Source organism: Alexandromys fortis, unplaced genomic scaffold, assembly GCF_014885135.2.
Source record: "Alexandromys fortis isolate MF-2015 unplaced genomic scaffold, M_Fortis_MF-2015_v1.1 scaffold_6, whole genome shotgun sequence".
Classification (NCBI taxonomy): Eukaryota; Metazoa; Chordata; class Mammalia; order Rodentia; family Cricetidae; genus Alexandromys; species Alexandromys fortis.
The window spans coordinates 10,261,452-10,284,168 of NW_026067902.1; the positions used below are offsets into that span (position 1 = coordinate 10,261,452).

At 47.2% G+C, this 22,717-nt stretch overlaps 1 protein-coding gene across 1 annotated transcript in view; it reads left to right on the forward strand.

The window, feature by feature from the left end:
* Positions 1–22,717, forward strand: part of LOC126494948 (uncharacterized) — a 36,604-nt gene that overhangs the window by 430 nt on the left and 13,457 nt on the right. The window contains exons 3-5 of the mRNA XM_050132524.1: positions 9,109–9,324; positions 17,329–17,512; positions 18,590–21,778. Coding sequence (XP_049988481.1) covers positions 9,109–9,324; positions 17,329–17,512; positions 18,590–21,778 — 3,589 coding nt within the window. The remainder of the gene's footprint in view (positions 1–9,108; positions 9,325–17,328; positions 17,513–18,589; positions 21,779–22,717) is intronic.

A 22,717-nucleotide genomic window follows, 5' to 3' on the forward strand; every position in this document is an offset into this window, starting at 1 on the left:
GCTCTCCCACCTAGTTCAAAATCAGATTTGATGGGTGAAAACAAAAGATCCAGGCAGGGGATGTAGCTGAGTTGGTAGAGTGCTTGATTAGCCAGCCCCGAGCCCTGGGTCCGATCTCAGCCTTGTAAAATCGGGCCTGCCTCTAAGCCCAACACTAAGGAGGTAGGGGAAGAAAGATCAAGTATTCAAGGTCGTCCTCAGCTACTTAGAGAATTCGAGGCCAGCTGGGCTACTGTCTCAAAATAAACCAAAACTAAAGTTCTAAGTTTCCTTCCTGTACCCAAGTGAAGCTGTGCGTCCCTTCGGATCTGCTCGCTGTTGGTTTCCAGGGAGTGGGTGTGTGTCAAACTCCGTCACCTGCTGAGGAGGGCTCCTCCGGACTCTGCCTGAGGGTCCGTCCTAAACAGAATCAGGGAAGCCCTGGACTCTTCACAGGTCCTGCAATTCACCAGAATTGGACCACTTTCCCTTCTCTGGACCCTAGCTTCCTCTTTTGAGTAGTGGCAGATTTGTCCTTTAAAAGTCTATTGTCGCTTTGCCTGACAGCCTGAGGAAACCAACTTTGGTACTAAGAGCATTTCTACCCTCATTCGTAAATGCCCTCAGCAGACCCAAGCTTTAGGGGTGGGGTTGGGGTGGGGGCAGGGGAAGAACACCACGGGGCCTCTCTCTCTACCCTGCTTTCCTTATCTACTGAGTACCGTGTGAAGGCTGCCCCTGTCTCATCTACCTTAGGCACACTCTGACACTCTGACTTGATTTAATGCTGAGGAATCCCACCCGGGGCTTCGTGCATGCTAAGCAAACACTTTACCAACTGAGCACATCCCCAGCCCATTACTACATAATTTTTTGTTTGTTTTGGGTTTTGTACACCCACCACTCCTTTTATCAGTGATAAAAATTCATCTCTCCTCCCCTCCTCGCACCGATTTCTGAGGGTCGACTGAGACGAACGCTGAGAGAAATGAGTATCAGATCTGCACTAACGGGGCCACTCTGCTCCATGGTGAGTGGTGGCACAGATAAAATGACCCAAAACTATCCAATCTCACTCTGAGCTGTAGAAATCATTGACGTTTTCAGCTGGTGTCACTCAGATGCAAGATGTGTGGGACAACTTGGAACCATCTCGTCGTCTTAGAGAAGGGAAACTCTGAGTCTTAGACTTCCCATTCCCCTTTGAATTAGTCCTGGTCACATGGATGTGTATGTTCCTGCCAACACATGTAAGGGGTGTGCTACACTCACTCCTAGTCTGAACCTTTGGAATTCACACGTCTTCTCCTTCTAGGGTGACCCAGCCTCTCTTCTTTCTTATTCCCTGGCTGGGGATATAGGGGGAGTGTGTTTCACTCTGTCACGTGTTTTTAGCATGGTGTGCTGCTCTACCACAGGTCCAAGAACTACAGGGCCAATCACTTACAGCCCAAAAACTGAGGTGCAGAATCACCCTTTCCCTTTATGAGTTTATTGCCCTGGGTATTAGTTGTAGCCACAGAAAGCTGGCCAACTGCTGGTTTGTCAACTTGACACAAACTGAAGCCATCTGGGAACAGGGAACTTCAAGTGGGAAAATGCCTCCATCCGATTGAGCAAGTCTGTAGGGGGAACTCTTCTTGATTTATGTCTAATGTAGAATGTTCCAGCCCATTGTGGATGGTGCCAACCCTGGGAAGGTGATCCTGTGCGGTACTAAAAGCAAACTCAGCAAACCATGTGTCTTAGAGTTTTATTGCTGTGAAGAGACATCATGACCACAGCAACTTATATAAAGGAAAGCATTTAATTGTGGCTGGCTTACAGTTTCAGAGGTTTGTGATTGGAAGCGTCACCCAGTCCCTGGCATCCATCTAAGCCCCCTCCCCTGGGATGTTTGGTTCGAAACATCACCCTAGCCCCTGGCCTGGGAGTTGCCTTGGTCTGGACTCCACCTCCGGAAAAGCCCACCAAGCACTGACCAAGCGTGGTCTTGGGTGTGGTATGCCCCGCCCCCTTCTGTCTCTCCCTTCTCCCACCCAGGAGCGCTGCATTTATTAAATATGGGCATCTTTGATTCGGCCTAATCTGGTCTAATTGGAATTATTTGCGTCAGCAGAGAGGCTCCTCCAAGATGACCAGGCTCCTGTGTGACCAGGACAGCGTGGAGAGAGGGGGAGCCCACGCAAAATCCCAGAGACCATCTGTTTCTTTTCCTGCCGCAAGCCTAAATAGCTGTGGGACTGGTCCTGCCCCTCCCTGGGGAGGGGTCAGCGCTTGGTGGGCTTTTCTGGAGGTGGAGTCCAGACCAAGGCAACTCCCAGGCCAGGGGCTGGGGTGACACTTCCAATCAGGTTGGTCCATCATCAGCACGGCAGGAAGCACGATGGTACACAGGAAGACATGGTGCTGGAGAAGGAGCTGAGACTCCTACATGTTGATCCACTGCAGCAGGAAGAGAGACTAACACTAGGCCTAGTTTGAGCATTTGAAACCACAAAGTACAACCCAGTGACATACTTCCTCAAGATCACACCTACTCCAACAAGGTCACACTCCAGTGACCAAGCATTCAAATCTATGAGCCTATGGGGGCCATTCCTATTCAAACCACCATAGACTTCTTTCAGCAAAGTGTGAGAGAAGAAACACAATTGAGCGATCGCTATTGTATGAAGTGTAAGTACACAGCAACACCCACACCCGGAAGGAAGAACTGGTAGCCTTGGTCCATAAACACCCACAAGTACCTCTCCCAAAGGCCCAGCCTTGTGGTAGATAGTACCGTCAGCTCAAGACCTTGTCTCTTGGGTTGGAGAGATGCTTCAGAGGTTAAGAGCACTGATTACTCTTCCAGAGGTCCTGAGTTTAATTCCCAGCAACCACATGGTGGCTCACAGCCATCTATAATGAGATCTGGTGCCCTCTTCTGGCATGCAAGCACACGTGGAAGGAATGTTGTATACATGATAAATAAATAAATCTTTAAAAAAAGAAAAAAGAAAGGACCTTGTCTCTTTCTTGATTCTCACTTCAGGTTAACTAGAATCCCTAGCGGACCGTCCAGGCCACTAGAACTCAGCACAGAGAATGGTTTTGAGTGGTAAAACCATGATCTGGATATTTGAACGATGCTGTTCGAAAGTCACGAGCACATTTTCATAAGGATGACAGAAGTTGGAGCCACTTTAGCATCTGGGCTTGTGACGCTGCACAGATAGCATCACAGAAAGTCAGAGACTCTGGGAGTCCTGAGGTCAGCCAGGCCCGAACTGGTACTCCAGCTCTAGAAATTACTCCCTATGCCTCAACAAGAGTATGGTTCAGTAATGTGATATTTGTAGGGATTAAACAGCATGTAAAACCCAGCACATGCCTTGAGTATCATAAACTCTCCATAAATGGAAAACTATCACAGTTAGATGGTACACTTACATAATTGACAGAAAATAACCGTTTTGTTAGAAAGTGGAATCTGTAGAGCGAAACTATCTTGTTGATGAAAATGACCACATTCACTCCCTGTTCGAGGTGAGCCATCTCCAGACCCATAGTTCACGTCTGCAAACTTTATAATACGCACACACAGCTTACATACTCACTGGCATGGGTAAATGCCTCTGTTGCTTCTTCCCTGAGCATAGGCTGTGGCTTATTTATAATGCTTGAATTGGTTCCTTTTCTGTTGCTGTGGTAAAACAGCTTGGCCAAGGCAACTTATAGAAGGAAGAGCTTATCTTGGCTTACGGTTCCCAAGGGATAAGAGTCCATCATGGTGGGAGGCATTGCAGCAATGAACAGGCAAGGTGGAAGAAAGGGCCTGAGAGAGAGGTCGCATCTCCCTCTGGAAACAGGAAGCAGAGAGCAAACAGGAAGAGACCATAAGCACTCAAAGCCCACCCCCATACTTCCCCCAGCAAGACTTCACCCCCTGAAGCCTCCACAGACTTCCTAAACAGCGCTACCCACTAAGGACCAAGTGTTCAAATGTGTGAGTCTCATTCAAACCACTACAAATCTGGAGGGCAGAGGGCAGAAGACACTTGCCCCCTAATTTTTTTTTTTTTTTTGAGTCAGGGTCTTTCATTGAACCTGGAGCTCACTGATTCGGCTGCCAGTGAATACCAAGAATTCATCTAACTCCATCTTCCCAGTGCTGAGGATCTATTTTTATTTTTTAGATTTACTTTACGTGTATGAGTGTATTGCCTGCATGTGTGTATGTGCACTACATGCATGCAGTGCCTGTGGAGGCCAGAAGAGGGCATCAGATCCTCTAGAGCTGGAGTTACAAAGGTTGGAAGCCATTATTTGGGTGTTGGGGATTGAATTTAGATTATCTACAAGACCAACTAGTGCTCTTAACTACTGAGCTGTCTGTCCAGCTCCAATACCTGGCTTTTATGAGTGCTGGGGATTTTAACTCGAGTCCCTATGCTGTGAAAGCAAGCACCTTTACTAACTGGAGTTACAGTTGGCTGTGAGCTACCACGTGGGTGCTGGAAACTGAACTTAGGTCTTCTACAAGAGCAACAGGCGTTCTTAACTGCTGAGCCACCTCTCCTCTATCTCCCCTACCCCATCCCCATCTCTCAAGACAAGATGGAGGCCAAGTGTGGTAGAGAATGCTTGTAATTCTAGCACTGTGCCTAAGGACAACCTGGAACCCATAGCGAGACAGACAAAGAGACAGAGAGATTTAAAAATCATGAAATTGCTTTGTGAGGTGATCTATAGGATACACACATTTCAATGTATTCTCTCTCCAATGTAAGCATCTGCTTTTTTTTAGTTCTCAAGAAACAGCAGACTGATGCCTGTTCACCAACCAAACAAATATGAAAATCCACCTATGAAGGACTAGAAATAAGAAGCCATATAAAACTGGTCAGCAATTCACTCTCTGGCTTTTAAGAATCAGGAGCATGATTTCTTTTCGATTCCACACAATACAACTGTTTTAGACCTGTCGTTGAGCCCTATTGTGACTGGTTCAGATAGCTGTCTATTCAGGCTCTCATGCAGTTCTTATCTTTGAAACAGAGCCTTGGCCCTGCCACAGTGTCATGCATAAGTTATGTTGCTGCTTCTTCTTGATACTCGCTATGACGTCAGGGGTGGAGTCAGTTAACGGAGGCTGGGAGAACCTGTAGTTTGGAGCTGTGTGCAAACCTAGGTGGGCTCCTGTGGCTGCTTAAATCACCCATTTCTCAAGGGAGTGCGAAACTGTGTCTCATTTGTGTGGAGAGTGGAGAGTCTTCCCACTAAGGTAAGGGAAAGTTCATATTTTCTAGCCCCTTGTTGTTCTCTGTGGATGACTGTGTTCATGATGGCCTGACAAAGATGCATTCTAGGAACTTTTCAGTTTAGATGCAATCATGACCCCTCGTTTCTTGGCAAATCCTTTGTTTTCTCGGCTAGTTTGTTTAACAGTACATTTTGATGTACTAAAGTGTTTCATTAATAGAGTTCATGGTGAAAATGTAGTGTGTTTACCCACATATTTAAAAATGAGAACACCAGAGTTTCTAAAGTGAAAAAATTAAAAGCATAGTACTAGATACAACAACCTCTCCTTTTGGGTCATTGAGAAGGTATATCAAGATCCTGCATGTACTGTCTCCATGTCTGTGAGTGGTCCATATTGTCCCCTGTAGCTGTCCCAAAAGCAAGGTTCCCAGAGGGACAGGACACACAGACTGCCTGTCAATCCACCCTAACAAAACCAAAATGGTTTAAAGCAAGCAAAGGTATGTAAAAGGCTTTGCCTGAATCTTAAGAGTTTAAGCAATGTCCTCAGCTATTGGTCTCAGTCTTTAGACCCCTTGGCTACACTTTCAAAATGGCTTCAAGCACCTGTACACACATAGCATTGCATTCATGAGGATTGGGAGAAATGTCCTGCACCTGTGCGTGCCCGCGCGCGCAGGTGTCCGTAATCCAGGAGGAATCTGGGAGCTGTAGTTTCCAAAAGGAACAACAATAGACATAACACCACATTAATTCTTCCAGTCCACGAATATGGTGATTTTTCTATCTTCTGGTGCTTCAATTTCTTTCACCCCGTCCCCGCTCTCTGGGTATGTACATGTGTTTTCCGGTATGCATATGTGCAGGTGGTAGCCAAAGGATAGCTAATGTCAGGTGCCTTCCTCAGTCATCCACCATCTTATTTTATTTTTAAGATTTCTGTATTTTTATTTTAGGTGTACGAGTGTTTACCCTGCATGTGTGTAAGTGCACAGCATCGTGCATGCTATCTGCAAAGGCTAGAAGAGGCCCTGGAACTGGAGTTCAAATGGTTGAAAGAACAGCCAGCCTGCTTAACCATTGGTTCACGTAGCAGCATTTCCTGTTGGCCTGCCACCAGAGTTAGCAACTTGCCCTCACCCCTACTGGGCCACACCTAGCCTAGCTCTGGTGTTAGCACCCAGCCCTAATCCATCCTTTGTGTTACAGATACCTTTTGTCACCCAACATGAATCTTGTCTGAGAGTTTTCCAAGGATACAATGCTTATGTAAAACTTGGTTAGGGGGCAGCATCAGCACCTCCTGAATCAGGTATTTGCCCTTGGCATTGTATTTTTGGAAGCCTCTTTCAGGTTGTTTTGAGCTTATGGAAATCAACTGGCTAAAGTGTAAATACAGGAAAAAATAAAAATGCCCTGGGGGAAGGAAAAAATGCTTCAGTTCATGAAGGCCGGGGACCCCTGTGGCCACCGAAGGCTAAGTTGATTCTCCAGTGTCTCTGAGTCTTCATTTCACGGACCCACATGAACCCACAGCCACATGGCAACATCTTCAACAGATCCATCTCTCCAGACTCTATCTTTTTCAGTCTAAACTGGATGACACAGGTTTCTTTTCATTGTTATTTTATTTTACCAGTACGGGTGTTTTGCCTGCATGTATGTCTATGTACCACATTCATGCAGCGCACACAGAGGTTAGAACATGGATCATGACAGGTGTGAGGCTCCATATGTGTGCTGGGAACCAAACCCTGATCCTCTGGAAGAGCAGCCAGTGCTCTTAACCATTGCAGTATCTCTCCAGCCCCTGATACGGGTTTCTTTTTTCTTTTTTCTTTTTGGTTTTTCAAGACAGGGTTTCTCTGTGGCTTTGGAGCCTGTCCTGGAACTAGCTCTTGTAGACCAGGCTGGTCTCGAACTCACAGAGATCCTCCTGCCTCTGCTTTCCGAGTGCTGGGATTAAAGGCGTGCGCCACCACCACTGCATGATACAGGTTTCTTAATAGCCACCCTCTAAAATCAGAAGTGGGGGGAGGTGAATGTACACGGGATGTTTTCAGGAGGTGCAGTTGAAGCTTGTGGCCTTATCTACCAGTAGGAGGCAGAAAGAGACGGCTGTCTGGTAATGGCACAAGTTTCTTAAATCTCAAAGCCCACCCACCCCCAATGACACATCTCCTCCAACAAGGCCACACCCTGTAATTCTTCCCAAACAGCTCCACCAAGTCTTCAAACATATGAACCTGTGGGTGTCATTCAAACCACCACAGCAACATTCTTTTGTTTTCTTCACCTATGTATTATCCTGAGATTATTTTAAGTTTTTTTTATCTGTGTGTGTGCTTGTGGGCACATGTCCACTTGTGCACACATGTGTGTGCACATATATATGTGCCTGCTGCTAGGAGAAGAGTGTGTCAGGTCCCCTGTGGATTGCGTTGGGTGGGCTACTCAGTCTAGGGGTTAGTAACCCACCCGCAATCAGTAATTCCAGGGTCTCGGAGGGGCGCTACCTGGAAGGGAGTGAGCTAAGACAGAAGAAGGAGGCCAAGCAGATTTGTCAAAGCCTCCGTTTATTAGGGACGGGTTACAGTTTATATATGGTAAGGAATGGGGGGCAGGGTAACTGGATTCTTGCGCTTGTTCCAGGTCATGTAGGCCAGGAAGTAGGCCAGGAAGTCACAAGTTGCCACACCTGGTTCCCTGGATAGCTGGAATGTGAGGCGGGTTCCTCTAAGAGATAAGTTAATTGGGTGTGGGGTTCTCTGCAGACCCCCTAGGGTGATGGTTTCTGTAATGATTGGGGGGAAATGGCTCCTGACAGTCCCCTTGATCTAGAGTTAGAAGTGATTGTGAGCTGCTTGCTGTAGTTTCTCGGAGCTGAATTTAGGCCCTCTGTAAGAGCAAGAAGTGCTTTGAACCATTGAGACATCTGCAACCTGAGTTGTCTTCTTTTAATCTTCCTTTGGGGGAATATTTTGAATGAGAGAATAAGATTGAACAAGTTATAGAATCCCTGTAGCAAGCTTTTTCTTTTGGACCACCAGCCAGCTCCCAGATCATGACGTGGAGATCTTACTATTAGTTATGAATGCTCAGCCTTATCTTAGCTCTTATTTTAGCCTGGTTCTCTTAATCTGCATTTTGCCTCAGGGCTTTTTTACTTTTCTTCCTTTCTTTATGTCCTACTCTGTCTGCTAGGGGGATGGGATGCCTGACTGGTCCCAGGCATTTCCCTTGTTCTCTCTTCTCTCCTATTTCTTAGAGGCTAAATTTCTCCTCCTATTTACTCTGTCTGCCCTCCATTCCTGCCTATACCTCTCCTGCCTAGGTACTGACTGTTTTGTTTTTTATTGGACCATTCAGGTGCCTTAGGCAGACAAGGTGAAACAAATACAACACATCTTTTCATAATTAAACCAATGCAGCATAAACGGATGTAACACATCTCTGTCCAATTCAAATAATATTCCACAACAAATTCCAGCACTGGATTGCCATTAACCATTTCTTAACCATTTCTATTTTGTGGTTTGTGAATCTACTTTTCACTCTGTTGTCTTCTTCAGTACTTGACTTATGTGTCCCCACCCCCTTCATATGTTTCTGCTAGACCACAACCTATTGTGTATGTGTAAGGGCTTTAGCATAAATCCTAAATATCCTTTACTATTTTATAAATCTTTCCCTTTATATATATATATATATGTGTGTGTGTGTGTGTGTGTGTGTGTGTGTATGTGTGTGTGTGTTTGAGAGAGAGAGAGAGAGAGAGAGAGAGAGAGAAGGAGAGAGAGAGAGAGAGAGCACTGAATAAAGAGAAATACTTCCATGTCAACAAACATGATCTAATGGTGTCCTCGTTTCTGTTCATAGACTCGGGAAGATGGACTCTTTCCTCTGGGATGACTTTGGGCCCAGGATACAGAACAGGGCCATGGAGCAGATCATCACACCCATGGCCGTCCGACTTTGTCAGCTGCTCATCTCAGTGGAGAGGAAAGAGGTACAGAGAGAAGCACTTGCCTCCTTGCAGAAGGTGGCAGAGGAATTGGCCAATGCAAGCGAAGCATTTGTGCATGCTGCCAGCAGGTAATATCTCCAAGGGACCTAAGCCCCTTGCCCTGACAGCCTGGCAGACAATGAAGCATATAAATAGAACCTGGTTCTAGTCTTCAATGCTTTGGGGGCTGGTGGATGTAGCTCAGTACCTAGCATACAAGAAGCTCTGGGTTTCATCCCCAGCACTGCTTAAGCTGGATGTGGTGGCATGCACCTGTAATCCCAGAACTCAGGAGGTGGAATGTGGAGGGCCAGAAATTTAAAGTTTTCCTTGGCTACTGTCTAAGTCATTATTCTATAGCTGTGAAGAGCTACCATGACCAAGATAACCCTTTTCTTAATTAATTTTTTTAAATTAACTTTTCTAATTTTACATACCAATTCCAGTTTCTACTTCCTCCCTTCCTCTCGCTCCCCTCACTTTCCCTGAACCCCCCCCCCCCATCCACTACTCAGAAGGGGTAAGTCCTCCCATGAGGAGTCAACAAAGTCTGACACATTACTTTAAGGCAGGACCAAGGCCCTACCCCCTCTATGTAGGCTGAGTAAGGTATCCCTCCAAACAGAATGTGTTGACAGAAGTTTCTGTCCTGCAGGGTCCTGCAGCCATTCAGTCCCAAAGAAACACACAGAGGTCTGCATTAATCGTAAACTGGTTGGCCTAGTAGCTCAGGCTTCTTATTAACTCTTACATCCTACATTAACCCATAATTCTTGTCTATGTCAGCCATGTGGCTTGGTACCTTTTATCTGACAGGCATTCCCATCTTGCTTCCTCTGCTTCTGGGTCACGACTGCAAACGGTGACTTTCCTCTTCCCAAAATTCTCCTGTTCTTGTCGCCCCACCTATACTTCCTGCCTGGCTACTGGCAATCAGTGTTTTATTAAAGCGATACAACTGACAAATCTTTACAGGGTACAAGATCATTGTCCCACAGCAAGAATGGAATCCAAAATACCAATTCAAGCACTAGGGATAAATCCTGGTCCCACTACCAGGGGCCACACAGACTGCCCAAACCACACAACTGTTACCCACATTCAGAGGGCATAGTTTGGTCCTAGCAGGTTCCCCCACTGTCAGTCCAGAGTCAGTGAGATCCCACTAGCTCAAGTCAGCTGTTTCTGTGGGTATTCCCATCATGGTCTTAACCCCTTTGCTCATATTATTGCTCGTCCCTCTCTTCAACTGGTCTTGGGAAGCTCAGGCCACTGCTTAGCTGTGGATCTCTGCATCTGCTTCCATTAGTTGCTGGATGAAGTTTCTATGATGACAATTAAGGTAGTCATCAATCTGATTACAGGGCAAGGCCAGTTTAGGCACCTTCTCCACTATTGCATGGGGTCTTAGCTGGGGTCATCCTTGTGGATTCCTGGGAATTTCATGCTAGCTCCATAATGGCTCCCCCAATCCATAACCAAGATAACTCTCATAAGAGAAATCATTTAATTGCGGGCACTCCTACAGTTTCAGAGGCTCGTCCATTATCATCATGACAGGGAGAGCAGCAGCGTGCAGCAGACATGGAGAAGCAGGGGAGAGCTCTGCATCCTGACCCTGAGAGGGAGCCTGGGCTTGGAACGAAACAAGCCCATTAACTCCTAATTCTTCCAAGCCTTCCAAATAGTACTACTCCCTAGTGACAGAGCTTTCAAATGCATGAGCCTGTGGGGGCCATTGTTGTATATAGTGTTCTGTCTGCATGCATGCCTGCAGGCCAGAAGAGGGCACCAGATTTTATTACAGATGGTTGTGAGATGGTTCAATTCCCATAGTGGGAATTGAACTCAGGACCTTTAGAAGGGCAGGCAGTGCTCTTAACCACTGAGCCATCTCTCCAGCCCGTGGGAGGGAGGGGGGTCATTCTTATTCAAACCACCACAGATATGTAGTCGGTTTGAATCCAGACTGAGCTACATGAGACCCTGCTTCAAATAAATAAATAAATAAATAAATAAATAAATGCTTTCTGAAAGAAGACGAGTGGAAAATAAATTAGTAATAAGAATGGATATAGATTGTTTTAGTTTGCTTCTCTGTTGTTGTAACAAAACACTGGCCAACAACAACTTGGAGGAGGAAAGGGTCCAACTTGGCTTAACATCGTCACTGAGGGCGAAACTCAAGGAAGGACCTTGGAGGCAGGAACCACAGAAAAAGCTGCAGAGTGACACTGTTTGTCGGGCTGCTCCTTTGACTGCTCAGCTACATTTCTGGACTAGCCCAGGCCCACCTGCCCACGAGTGGCACCGCCCACAGTAGGCTGGGCCCAACCGTGTCAATTATCAATAAAGAAAATGTCCCCATAGGCCTGTCTACAGGCCAATCTGATGAAGGCAATTCTTCAGCCCAGGTCCCTCTTCCCAGGTGTGCAAAGCTGATGACCAAGATTAGCCCTCACGGCTATCGAGTTGGGGCAAGGCCTAAAGATCATGTGACTCTAGGAAGGTAAAAAGGAAAACTACAGTGAGAAATAATGCAAGATACTTGTTATAAATTATGTAGAGGAGCTGGAGAGATGGCGGAGCACTGAGGAGTGCTTGCTGCTCAGTCCTGAACCTAACTTCAGGTCTCAGAACCCATGTAATAACGTTCGTACACATACCTAAAGTAAATTATGTAGGAATTTAGTAACAGAGCAATTTTATACCAACTTAATACTTCTTTGTAGATTTTGAATTTCTGACAATGCATTTTTTAATCACAAAAAGTACAGTTAGTTTTGAGAGAGGCTAAATGTTGTTTGTGTTCACTGCAGGATAAATGCCTTTGCTCTATTGTCTGTTCCTGGCAAGATAAATTATTTATACAGACAATTATCATCAGTGTTCATGACCGTGGGAAACGGTCCAGCCCTCTTTATCCTAGCAGAACTGTAATAATAAACATTTGGACTTGAGTTTGGCTCCACCATCCCTGAGCAGTTCCCAGAGAAGGCCAAACGGAGGCCAGCAGCACCCCCCACTAAGTGTTGTCGGGCTGGCAAGTTCCTGCCTTCTTTTGCTGGGCAGGCTCTCAGGGGACCAGGACCTGCCTCATCAGCTGCTGTCTGTCAGCCAGCAGCGTGTGCCAGTGAGAAGAGGCCGGCGCAGGGATATGTTTCCTCTTGCTTAGAAACATATCTTATGATGAACGTTTAGGAAATACGAATGAGAAAAAGAAAGAAAATAATACTGCTCACAAACCTGCAGCCTAGAGAGAGCCACTCGGAGGATTCGAGTATATACTTGCCCCAGATGCTTTCCTTCTCTTTCTAACTTTTCCCTCCCCATCACTCCACTTTCGGTTTTTTAAAACTCATATAAAACTATCTCTGTTGGGGCAGCAGTTAAGAGGGAGTTCTGTTCTTGCAGAGGACTGAGTTTGGTTTCCAGCACCCACGTCACATGGTTCACAATCACCCTTAACTCTAGTTCCAGTGAATCCAATACCTTAGTCTTTCATAGGAACCTGCACCCACTTACACATAAACACACACACATATATGTATAATTTACATATTATTTAAAGACTTATATATATATAATAACGAATGAAGAAAATATGATACATATACGTATATATACAAGAAAATATGATACACGTAGACAATAAAATTACATTTTATTCATCTATAAGGAAATTGTGACATTTTCATGACAATGGAAGGTACTAGCAATCATCATGTGAAAAGAAATAAGACAAACTCAGAAAGATAAACACCATGTTTTCTTCACTTAGATCTAAAATTGTGTATGTGTTTGTGTGTGTGTGTGTGTGTACATGTGCGCGTGTGCTCGTGTGTGGGCATGTGCACGGATGCCTGTAAGTTGTGGTACTAGAAAGGGAATCATGAGGGGGAGGAGGAGAAGAAAGAAGGCAGTGGAATACATGTGTCAGGAAAGCAGAATGGAGGAGCGTGCGGAGGGCAGAGGAGCAGGGAGGAGAGAGGAGCACCATGAAGGGCGGTGCGAGAGGGATGAGGTCATGACGTCAACATGGGGGGGCCTTGACGAAGTTCGTTACCTTACACACTAGCTTAAGTTAATTTAAGAGGGTTTTTTTTTTTTTTTTTTTTTTTTTTTTTGGTTTTTCGAGACAGGGTTTCTCTGTGGCTTTGGAGCCTGTCCTGGAACTAGCTCTGTAGACCAGGCTGGTCTCCAACTCACAGAGATCCGCCTGCCTCTGCCTCCCGAGTGCTGGGATTAAAGGCATGCGCCACCATCGCCCGGCTTTAAGAGGTTTTTAAAACCTGTGTTGGTGTTCCTATCCACATACATGGTATACATGTACGGACACACTCGTGTTTGTGCAGGTACAAGGGCATAAAGCAGTCTAGACTGATAAGCCCCACTCATCCGGGGTCTGTGTGAACAGTACTCTGAGGTTGAATAGCACACAGTTTCATATGCGTCCTGGTAGCTTCATACATGTTTCACTGTTTAAGACGTTGCCAGGGGTGTAGTTGGGGTGAATCTGGGAGGAGTATGGTGAATATGACTCAAACACATCACAGGCATGTATGAAGTTCTCAAAGAATTAATTAAATAGTATTTTTTGAAAGAAGTTGCCAGCATATGTCACATTGTGTTCAGCAGTACGTGGACCCAGTTCTCATACACATTCTCAGCCCCTGAAATAGTCAGAACTTTTTTAAAAAAATATTTATTTACTTATTATGTAGACAGCATTCCTTCCATGTATGTGTGCAGGCCAGAAGAGGGCACCAGACCCCATTACAGATGGTTGTGAGCCACCATATGGTTGCTGGGAATTGAACTCAGGACCTTTGGAAGAGCAGGCAATGCTCTTAACCTCTGAGCCATCTCTCCAGCCCCGTCAGAACTTTTTGTTTGTTTTTCGAGACAGGGTTTCTCTGTGCAGCCCTGGCTGTCCTGGAACTCACTCTGTAGACCAGGCTGGCCTTGAATTCACAGAGATCTGCTTGCCTCTATCTTCCTAGTACTGGGGATTAAAGGTGTGTGCCATTATTGTCCAGCTAATAATCACAATTTTTAGTTTAGCTATTTTAGCAAATATTTTTACTGTGATTTTAACTTTAATTCCCATGAAATAATGCCTTAAAATATTTTTATTCAAGCCTGGAGGTGGTGGTACATGCATTTAATCCCAGTACTTGGGAGGCAGAGGCAGGTGAATCTCTGTGAGGTCAAGGTCAGCCTGCTCTACAAAGTGAGTTCCAGGACAGCTGGGCTCTGTTATGCAGATAAACTCTGTCTCAAAAAGTTAAAACAACAACAACAACAACAACAACAAACCAACCAAAAATAAAACCAAAAAAATAAAACAAAAAACAACAACAAGAAGAGATTCAGAAGCACACATGTAGGTGTGCACATCAATTCAGAGGACACAGAGAGAGCACTCAGCTATTTGTGTGCAAAAGTAAGTGTGGAACTGTATAAGAAGATCAATTCAAAATCTATCAAATGTCTAACTATAGCTCTTAATCTTATAAATGATTCATAAAGAAACAGAGGGATCTAAGTCTTTGAGATCTTGGGTTAAGTACAGATTTCCAGATGTAAAACTGGAAGCTTGACTCATGAAAGAACCAAACAAGCTTCTCTTTGGAGGACTCCATTAAATAGGCAGAGAGGAGGAACCAGAGACTGGGAAATGCTTTTTAATGGAGGTGTGTTGACGGTTGTCTACAGAGCCTGAAAGTGCATCAGAACTGACGGGAATCACAGAATCGTAGCTCCTTTCGCATTTAACATCATGGGCAATATAAAACAAATACACTTATACAAATGCACAGTTGCTGCTGCACACAGTATGGTCCACTTTACAATGTATAATTATAATAATTATAATGTAAAATGTATAATTAGTTGTTTTATAGATTTGTCCATAGATACAGACGTGGTTTTATTGTTTGTTACTATTATTTGTCTTTTCGACTACTGGATTGTTATACACATTTTAGGCTTCTTCCACCTTTATGATCGCTACACATAATGCTATCACGCGATCTTTGTGCTCAGGCAGTGTAAACAGAGATGCTTTTGATTCACCCAGGTACAATCGCCAGCACCCATTTTCTCATCAATAAGAAATAGGGGCCGGTGAGATGGCTCAGCCGGAGGAAGCACTTGTTAAGCATGACGTCATAGTTAGATTCCTGTTGCTGTGGTAAAAACACCATGACCTAAAGCAGAGGAGGGGAGGGTTTATTTGTCTCAAGGATACAGCCCTTTCGGGGAGAGCCAAAGCAGGAGCAGAGGCAGGAACTGTAGAGGAAGGCTTCTTATGTGCTTGCTCCCCATACCTTGCCCAGCCTGCTTTCTTATACAAGCCAGGACCACCTGCCCAGGAGCGGCACTGCCCGCCGTGAGCTGTGCCCTCCCACAACCAGCATTAATCAAGACCAGGCCCCACAGGCTTGCATACAGGCCCGTCTGAGGGAGGCACTTTCACGATGCCGGTTCCCTCTTCCTGGTTGATTCCAGCTTGTGTCAGCTGATATAAATCAGGCAGTACACCCAATGACCTGAGTTCAATCCCATGGAAGGAGACTCAAGAGTCATGGCAGAGGCACAGCATCACGTTGCTTTGACTAACAACAAGCCAGTCTTAGTGTTCTATTGCTGTGAAGAGACACCATGACCAAGGCAACTCTTTTTTTTTTTTTTTTTTTTTTTTGGTTTTTCCAGACATGGTTTCTCTGTGGCTTTGGAGCCTGTCCTGGAACTAGCTCTGTAGACCAGGCTGGTCTCAAACTCACAGAGATCCGCCTGCCTCTGCCTTCCGAGTGCTGGGATTAAAGGCGTGCGCCACCACCACGTGCCAAAATTGTTATTTTTCTATTGTGAAATTCTTGTCTCCTGTCTTGCCCAGGGTCAGTTAAACTGAAAACCACGCATTGTGCTTCCTTTTTTTTAAAGCAATGTCCATTTCACATGGCCACTTGGTAGCTCTGATTTCGGAAGCCTAGGTACTTTGTTGGCACAGTGAAAACAGTGTTCATATTTCTGTGTATCGTATAACTGAATAATAGCAACCTGCAGATAGGTTCATCCCCAAAGGAAAGGGACTGGTGTATGACACAACGTGTCAACACTTGCATCCAAGCCCTCTGCGGAAGCCACATTTGATCTTTGAAAAAAGTCTGGAATATGTTTTATCATTGACGATCACTAACTCTTGGGATGTTTAAAATGAAGAACGACCTCAAGTGTTGATGACAATGTGTGAGAACTTGAACTCTCCCTTTGATGAGTAGAACACAGTATGTTGCAACTACTTTAGAAAGTATTCTCTAAAAGTTAAACATACACCCGTTGTTATCTAAGAGAAATGGACTCCTGTGTCCACACGAAGACCAAGGCATGCATAGCCACAGCAACCTTCTTTCTCTTTAGTTCTGTGTCCCCAGTACTGGGGATTGAACTCAGAACCTGGCACCTCTAGGCCAATGCTGCATGACCCAGTTAGATCACCAGGCTTTTTATTGCAAGCTTCGAAACAAGTTTCCAAGAAGTTGCCCAGGCTGGCCACAAACTCCCTATGTGGTCTATGTTCACTGAGAGCTTGTGGTCCTCCTGCCGCTGCCTCCCAAATAGCTGGGCTTATAGATGTGCCCCACCGTGCCAAGCTTGGTGGCTTTATCTTATTTTAATAACTAAGATAGAGTAACCTCAGGTTTCTTACCCGAAACTCTGGAGGACAGAAGATGATGGATCAGGTGTATACAGGCAGTTGAAAAGAAAAGCCTGAGACTCAGAATTCTCTACCCAGATTGCCTGTCATTAACCTGTTTAACCTTAACGTGTGAAGTTTGTTAAGGCTGAGATTGAGGTAACAACTCTAGTTCATAACTAAGACACCTGAAGAAAGGATGAAGAGAGGTTTTTTTTTTTTTTGTTTTTGTTTTGTTTTTTAAACTCAACACGTGTCTTGGCTTGTAAGCACAGGCGTCAAGGTTCAGTTTAATGGCCACCTGGTGCTCTGTACCTTCTGTGTATCCTCGTTTCCATGGGACTCTTTGGGCTTAACGTGATAACATTCTAAGTGCAACGTGTCCACTCAGGCTGGCGGGAGACTCTGAGGATGAGTGGTTTAGGGAGGAAATGAAGCCAGTGGCGGAGTCTCTGATCCTCTCCGGGAGGAACATCCTGCTGGTAACCCAGAAGCTCCCCGTGCGGCCAGAGTGTCAGCGCCACTGGGAGGAGCTAGTGGCCACAGCTCAGCAGATCCTGGTGGACACTACCAAGGTGAGACTCCCTCAGAGCTGGCCGGCAGCTTGGTCATCGCTGGAGAGCACGCATGCCCATGCAGTTCTCACAGAAACTCCTGGCCGTCCTTTAATTTGAAACCTGCCCAAGTGCTTGCCAAGATCCTAGACAGAGTTCATTACCGATTTAATCAGGGCTAAAATTGAAGCTGTAACAGGAGCTGGTAGAACCCCTCGGTTTCCAAACACACTCAGTTTTTCATCCTGACCCACATTCCTTTCTAAATACAACTTAAATTTATTTTGGAGAGTTTATGCATTTTTATTTTATGTCTGCGAGTGTTTACCTGAATGTGTAGCTATGCACCACGTCTGTAAACCCATTGAGGAAGAGGCGGGCAGAGGAGGGCCTAGGAAATTCTAGTGTTGGAATTACAGACAGTTGTGCGCCCCCTTGTGGATGCTGGGAATCAAAGCTAGGTCCTCTGGTAGGCCCGTACACTTAACTGCTGGCCCATTTATCTTTCCGGCCCGTTTACAACTTTTACATTGGGATATTGCTCCTGGTTCAAATATAAATCTTCAAAATATTTTGTTGTTGTTCATTGTATAACATCTGTAGTGTGGTTTATTGGAGGGTATTGCAGTGGGGTAGGGGAGGATGAGAGGCAGAACCGGAGGGGTTTGGGCACCTGCTGGTGGTGAATGAAAGAGAGAGAAAGGCTTTTGGCTTGGGTACCAGCCTCAGGGATAGGGAGTGGATGGATGGAGCTGTCTGTGAGAGGCGGGTCAGGCTAGAAAAGCTGCCTCAGGGAAGCCCTCCAGCCCATCGTTCTCATTTAAATAATAATACGTCTTTGGACAGGCCAGGGTAAACCCCACGCCCCCTAAATATGGAGAGAAGGCAGCCAGTTCAGACCTCTGGTTTACAAAGAAATGCGCACACACGCAAACCTCCAAGACTGGAGGGTGCATTCTCCAGTCCTGTCACCTAGACGGTGTCTGTGTTTGGTTACATTCAGGTTAAGTGACAATGTAAGGTCTCCTAGGCTTAAGCTACATGGCCCCAAGAATGTTCAGTCATCTTCAAGTCTCTTTCCTGTGACCGCCCCAGCAGGTCTTGCTGCTTGAAGACGCAGCAATGGCGAGGAAGACGGTGCCAGCGGCTGGTTGGTGCCTGACCTGCCTGGTGGCTCTGGAGGCGGCGGAGGACTCCACCTCGCTGCGCGCCTCGCTGTCTGACCTGGCGACTGCGCTGCTGCGACTGGGCGGCCTGACCACGCGCTGGGCCCGGGACGAACGCCTGGGTCGAGTTCGCCACCGGCTAGGGTGCTGCATCCCAGCGCTGCTGGCAGCCGCCCGCGGCCACCTCCGGCACCCGCGCGAGCCGCAGCTGGTGGCTTCACGGCGCCGCATCTTTGCCCTGACCAGGCAGAGCCTCAGGGAGCTCCTGGCTGTACTGCAGCCCGGCATTGCAGGGCCTGGTGCGCGCTCTCAGAATGGCGCACTGGCGCATCGTCTGCAGAAGCTGTGGCAGGTCCTGGAGGAGCCCGGGCCGAACCACCTGCGTGGTGAGCTGCTGGATGCGCCAATGGTCGCCGTGGTGTGGCACTGCCTGCACCTAGCCGCCTGCTCCCCGCCAAGGGAGAGGATGCACCTAGTGTCCCATTGCCGCCAGCTGCTACAGCTCTGCGCTGGGCTGCACGGGTCTCCCCAGAACAGCCAAGGGACAGAATGCGAAGCTGTGCAGGCCGCGACTGAGGCGCTCTTTCGGGGAGTCCGCGCTGGATTACTGCACCAGATTCTGGACACGTTCACAGATACCCAAAGCCCTCTAGAGAGGCTGGTCCAGGCCGCCTTGGCGACTTCCACCATCAGGTACCAGTGCAATAGTGAAGCTTTGGCAGAGACTTTCCGACTTCTCCTTGATGCTTTTCACAACCAAGCCAAGCAAATGATCCGAGTGGCACACTTGGTTTGGGTCTGCTGCCCCCAACAGCAAACTGGCAGAGACCTGGAGGCTGCCGTGGCAGGTCTTTGGGGGCTTGTGGTCAAAGCTATGGAACTGTTTTCACAAAGTCCCCAAACGCAAGGCCTGGACTGGAGCCCTGACACCCTAGAGGCTCTGCTTGAGGCCTGGGCTAGGGAATCGGAACACCTCTTGGCATGCTTTGATGTCGTTCTCGATATTCCTGAATTCCTGAGTTTGTCCATCCAGGAAATGGCTAAACATTTGGACTTGTACACAAGGGCTCTGAGGAGCGGAGCACCCAGAGAATTGTCCGCGTTCTTACGCGGACGAGCCACACACATAGTGCAGGTGATGAACAGGTATGTGGGTCAAGACCCAGATCCCATTTTTCGAAACGGGATGAGAGTCGTGGTTCAGCAGCTGGCGCAGTCTTCCTTGACGCTGGCTGCGGCCACTGACAGCAGCACAGGTGGGGACAGCGCCCAGGACACGGGTGTCTTTTTAACCATGGCAAAACACCTCATCTATTCAGCTCAGCAAGTCCACGAGGGGCTGGATGGGACCAACCACCCAGACATCCTCAGCCCGCTTCGATTCCAAGTCCAAAGGTTTGACCTTGCCAAGGGATGGCCTTATTTGACTCTCCCCAGCCGCCAGCTTCCTACAGATCCCGCGCTGAAATACCAGCAGGTGCCTGGGTTAGGGGGAGATGACACGAACACCTCTTTCCTACCACTAGAACAACTTTCCTACACGGTGGTCCCTGACACCTGCCAACAGGGGCGGGGCTCGCCATTCCTTGCAGTCAGCGAAGTCATCACTACTGTGGAGAGCCAGGAGCACCGGGTAGTGACCTCACCACGCACCAACAGGCCAGAGCCGGAGTCCACTGTGAATACAGCCCCAGAAATCCAGGCTGGGGAAGCACCCCTGGGACCAGAGAGGATGTCAAGACTATACAAATTCTCAAGAGTGGTACCTTCGATTACTGACCTAGCTGGGGAGGAAGTCCATAGCACAAACACTAGAAGTGACAGACTTCTGGAAGTGACTTTTCAGCAATCTGGGAGAACCAGGGAACCCAAGCAGGCTTTGGTAGCCAGGGCTGGTGACTGGTACCCTCTGTGTCGACAACTCCTCTGCTGTAGCCCAGCCACTGAATTACCGGGGAGCACGGAAGTGTTTGTGGAACTTCAGCAGAATTTGGCCTCAATGGTTCAAGTAGCAGCCAAAAGTGGTCCTGTGAATTTGGACGAGAAGAGCCCTGGCTCAGTGGAGCACCCGGGAATGATTTTAGAGCTGCAAGGTAGATTGGAAAAAACAGAGGTCCATGCTAAACAGCTATTGGACCAAGTTCTGTCCTCTGATGGTCGCCGAGCCCCCAAGGTGAGGGATGAGAACGTTGACAATGAGTGCCTTCTATGGGCAGTGGCTGTGCAGGACCTGATGCAGCGTATGAGGAGGCTCAGCAGGAGACAGGGCCTGTTCCTACTGCCCCTGCAGCAAGCAGTGAAGAGCCAGCAAGGGTTGCAAGAAGGGTCAGAGCAGGCAGCGCATGTTTCCCAAAGGTTACAAGAGGCCGCTGAGCTGTCTTGTGTTCTGTGTGGTGATGAACAGGTAAAGGATGAGGTCTCCTTCCTGTGTCGAGAAGTTCGTGTACTCACAGATGCCTTGCTGGAGGTGGCACACGTCTTGGTCTCCTCCCCCAAGCCATGTCCCAGCCTCTCCACACGCTTTGAGTTTCTCTGCTTGGAGCTCAGCCTTCGAGTCAAGGCCCTGACCAACCATCTGAGCAGCATCAACGCTGTCTATGAGCATATGTTCCAAGATGCTGTTGGCAAGAGCTCCCAGACAAAGATGCTGTCTATTATCCAAGCTGTGCAGGGAATCATAGCAGGAAGTCAAGAGTCTGGACCCTTCCAGGAAGACCTTCTTGTGTCTCTAGAGTACATTCTCATGCTCACTAAGGAGGTGGCCGAGAGGGTCCCTGAGCTCCAAGAACACCCGGAGGAGCAGGGGTTGCATATGCTGGATTGGCTTAAGTGGGAATGGGCAGCCAAGGTCCACCATGCAGTGACTCAGCTCCAGGCCTTGGAAGGTGGTCCCACTGAGGCCTGGAGACTCCTAGTCCAATGCCTGAACCCCGGGGAAGAGCCAGCAAATGCCCCAGAAGAGGTTCTGGTCCAGCTCCAGCTGCAGTGTAAAGAATGTGCAATAGAAACCTCTGCAGGGGGCAGTGTGGAGTTTCAGGATGCTGTTTCCAAAGGCATCACAGAAATATCAATGGGGACCTGTGCTGATGAGCTAGCCACCTCCGGAACCACCACAGCAGAGGTGAGCATGGTAGGCTACTTGGCATCTTTCGTCTACCTACACCTGGACCTGTTTTCTAGTAACCAATGACCCTCACACATTCCAGAAACTCAATGCCCAGACCACATGTATAATTCATACAGGGCAGGCATGAGCAGCCTTTAAAAGCCTAGGCTTGGGGTTCAGCTACCTTAACCCGCAGGCTACCTCTGCCATGTCCTTACCAAAATCAGAGAGAAGTCTCAGCACCATTTAGACGCCAGCATTCTAGTCCTCTAGAGGGCTGCTGAATGAGTCCCTGCAAAAATATTTCCCTTCCCTTAGCATCTAGTCTGTGTCCTAGGATGAGTGCCTTTCCATCAGCCTTTTGGAGTTTTTCCTTGTTACTTTAACAAACTTTCCTGTGGCTGCCAGTACTCAGGCTGCTTCATCCACTTTGATCTGTACAGAAGTCGCCTCCCCACTCCAAAGTGACAGGAACACAATTAGAATAATTGTAGTGGGGGGGGGGTAAAGGGGTTTATTAGAAAGATACTAGGTCTGCCGAATGCCTCCCCTACATTTCTGCTTCTTTCTAGGGCAAGACAGGACACTTGGGCATTAAGGACCTTAAAGACTGTATTTCTACTGGCCATAACCAGCATCAGTAGGCAACAGTACAGTTTAGCAGGATTCTAGTAGTTTCTATGCGGATACACTTCATCCAGTGTTTACCGCTCTAGAGGTGGGACCTGGGAGAGGAGAGCCTAAAACGAGGCAGACTCGGGGTCTCATGCCATAGTCAGCCTTATTCAGAGCCTCAGGCAGTTTATACTCTGAGAGTTAAGAAAGGTCACAAGAGGAAAGTTCTCGCAAGTTTGGGCTGTACACAATCACAAGGACAAGCCCCATGTGGCACCACCCATTCTTCCACAGAAGCAGATAAACAGCAACAGGCAATTGTCATGGATAATCTACAGT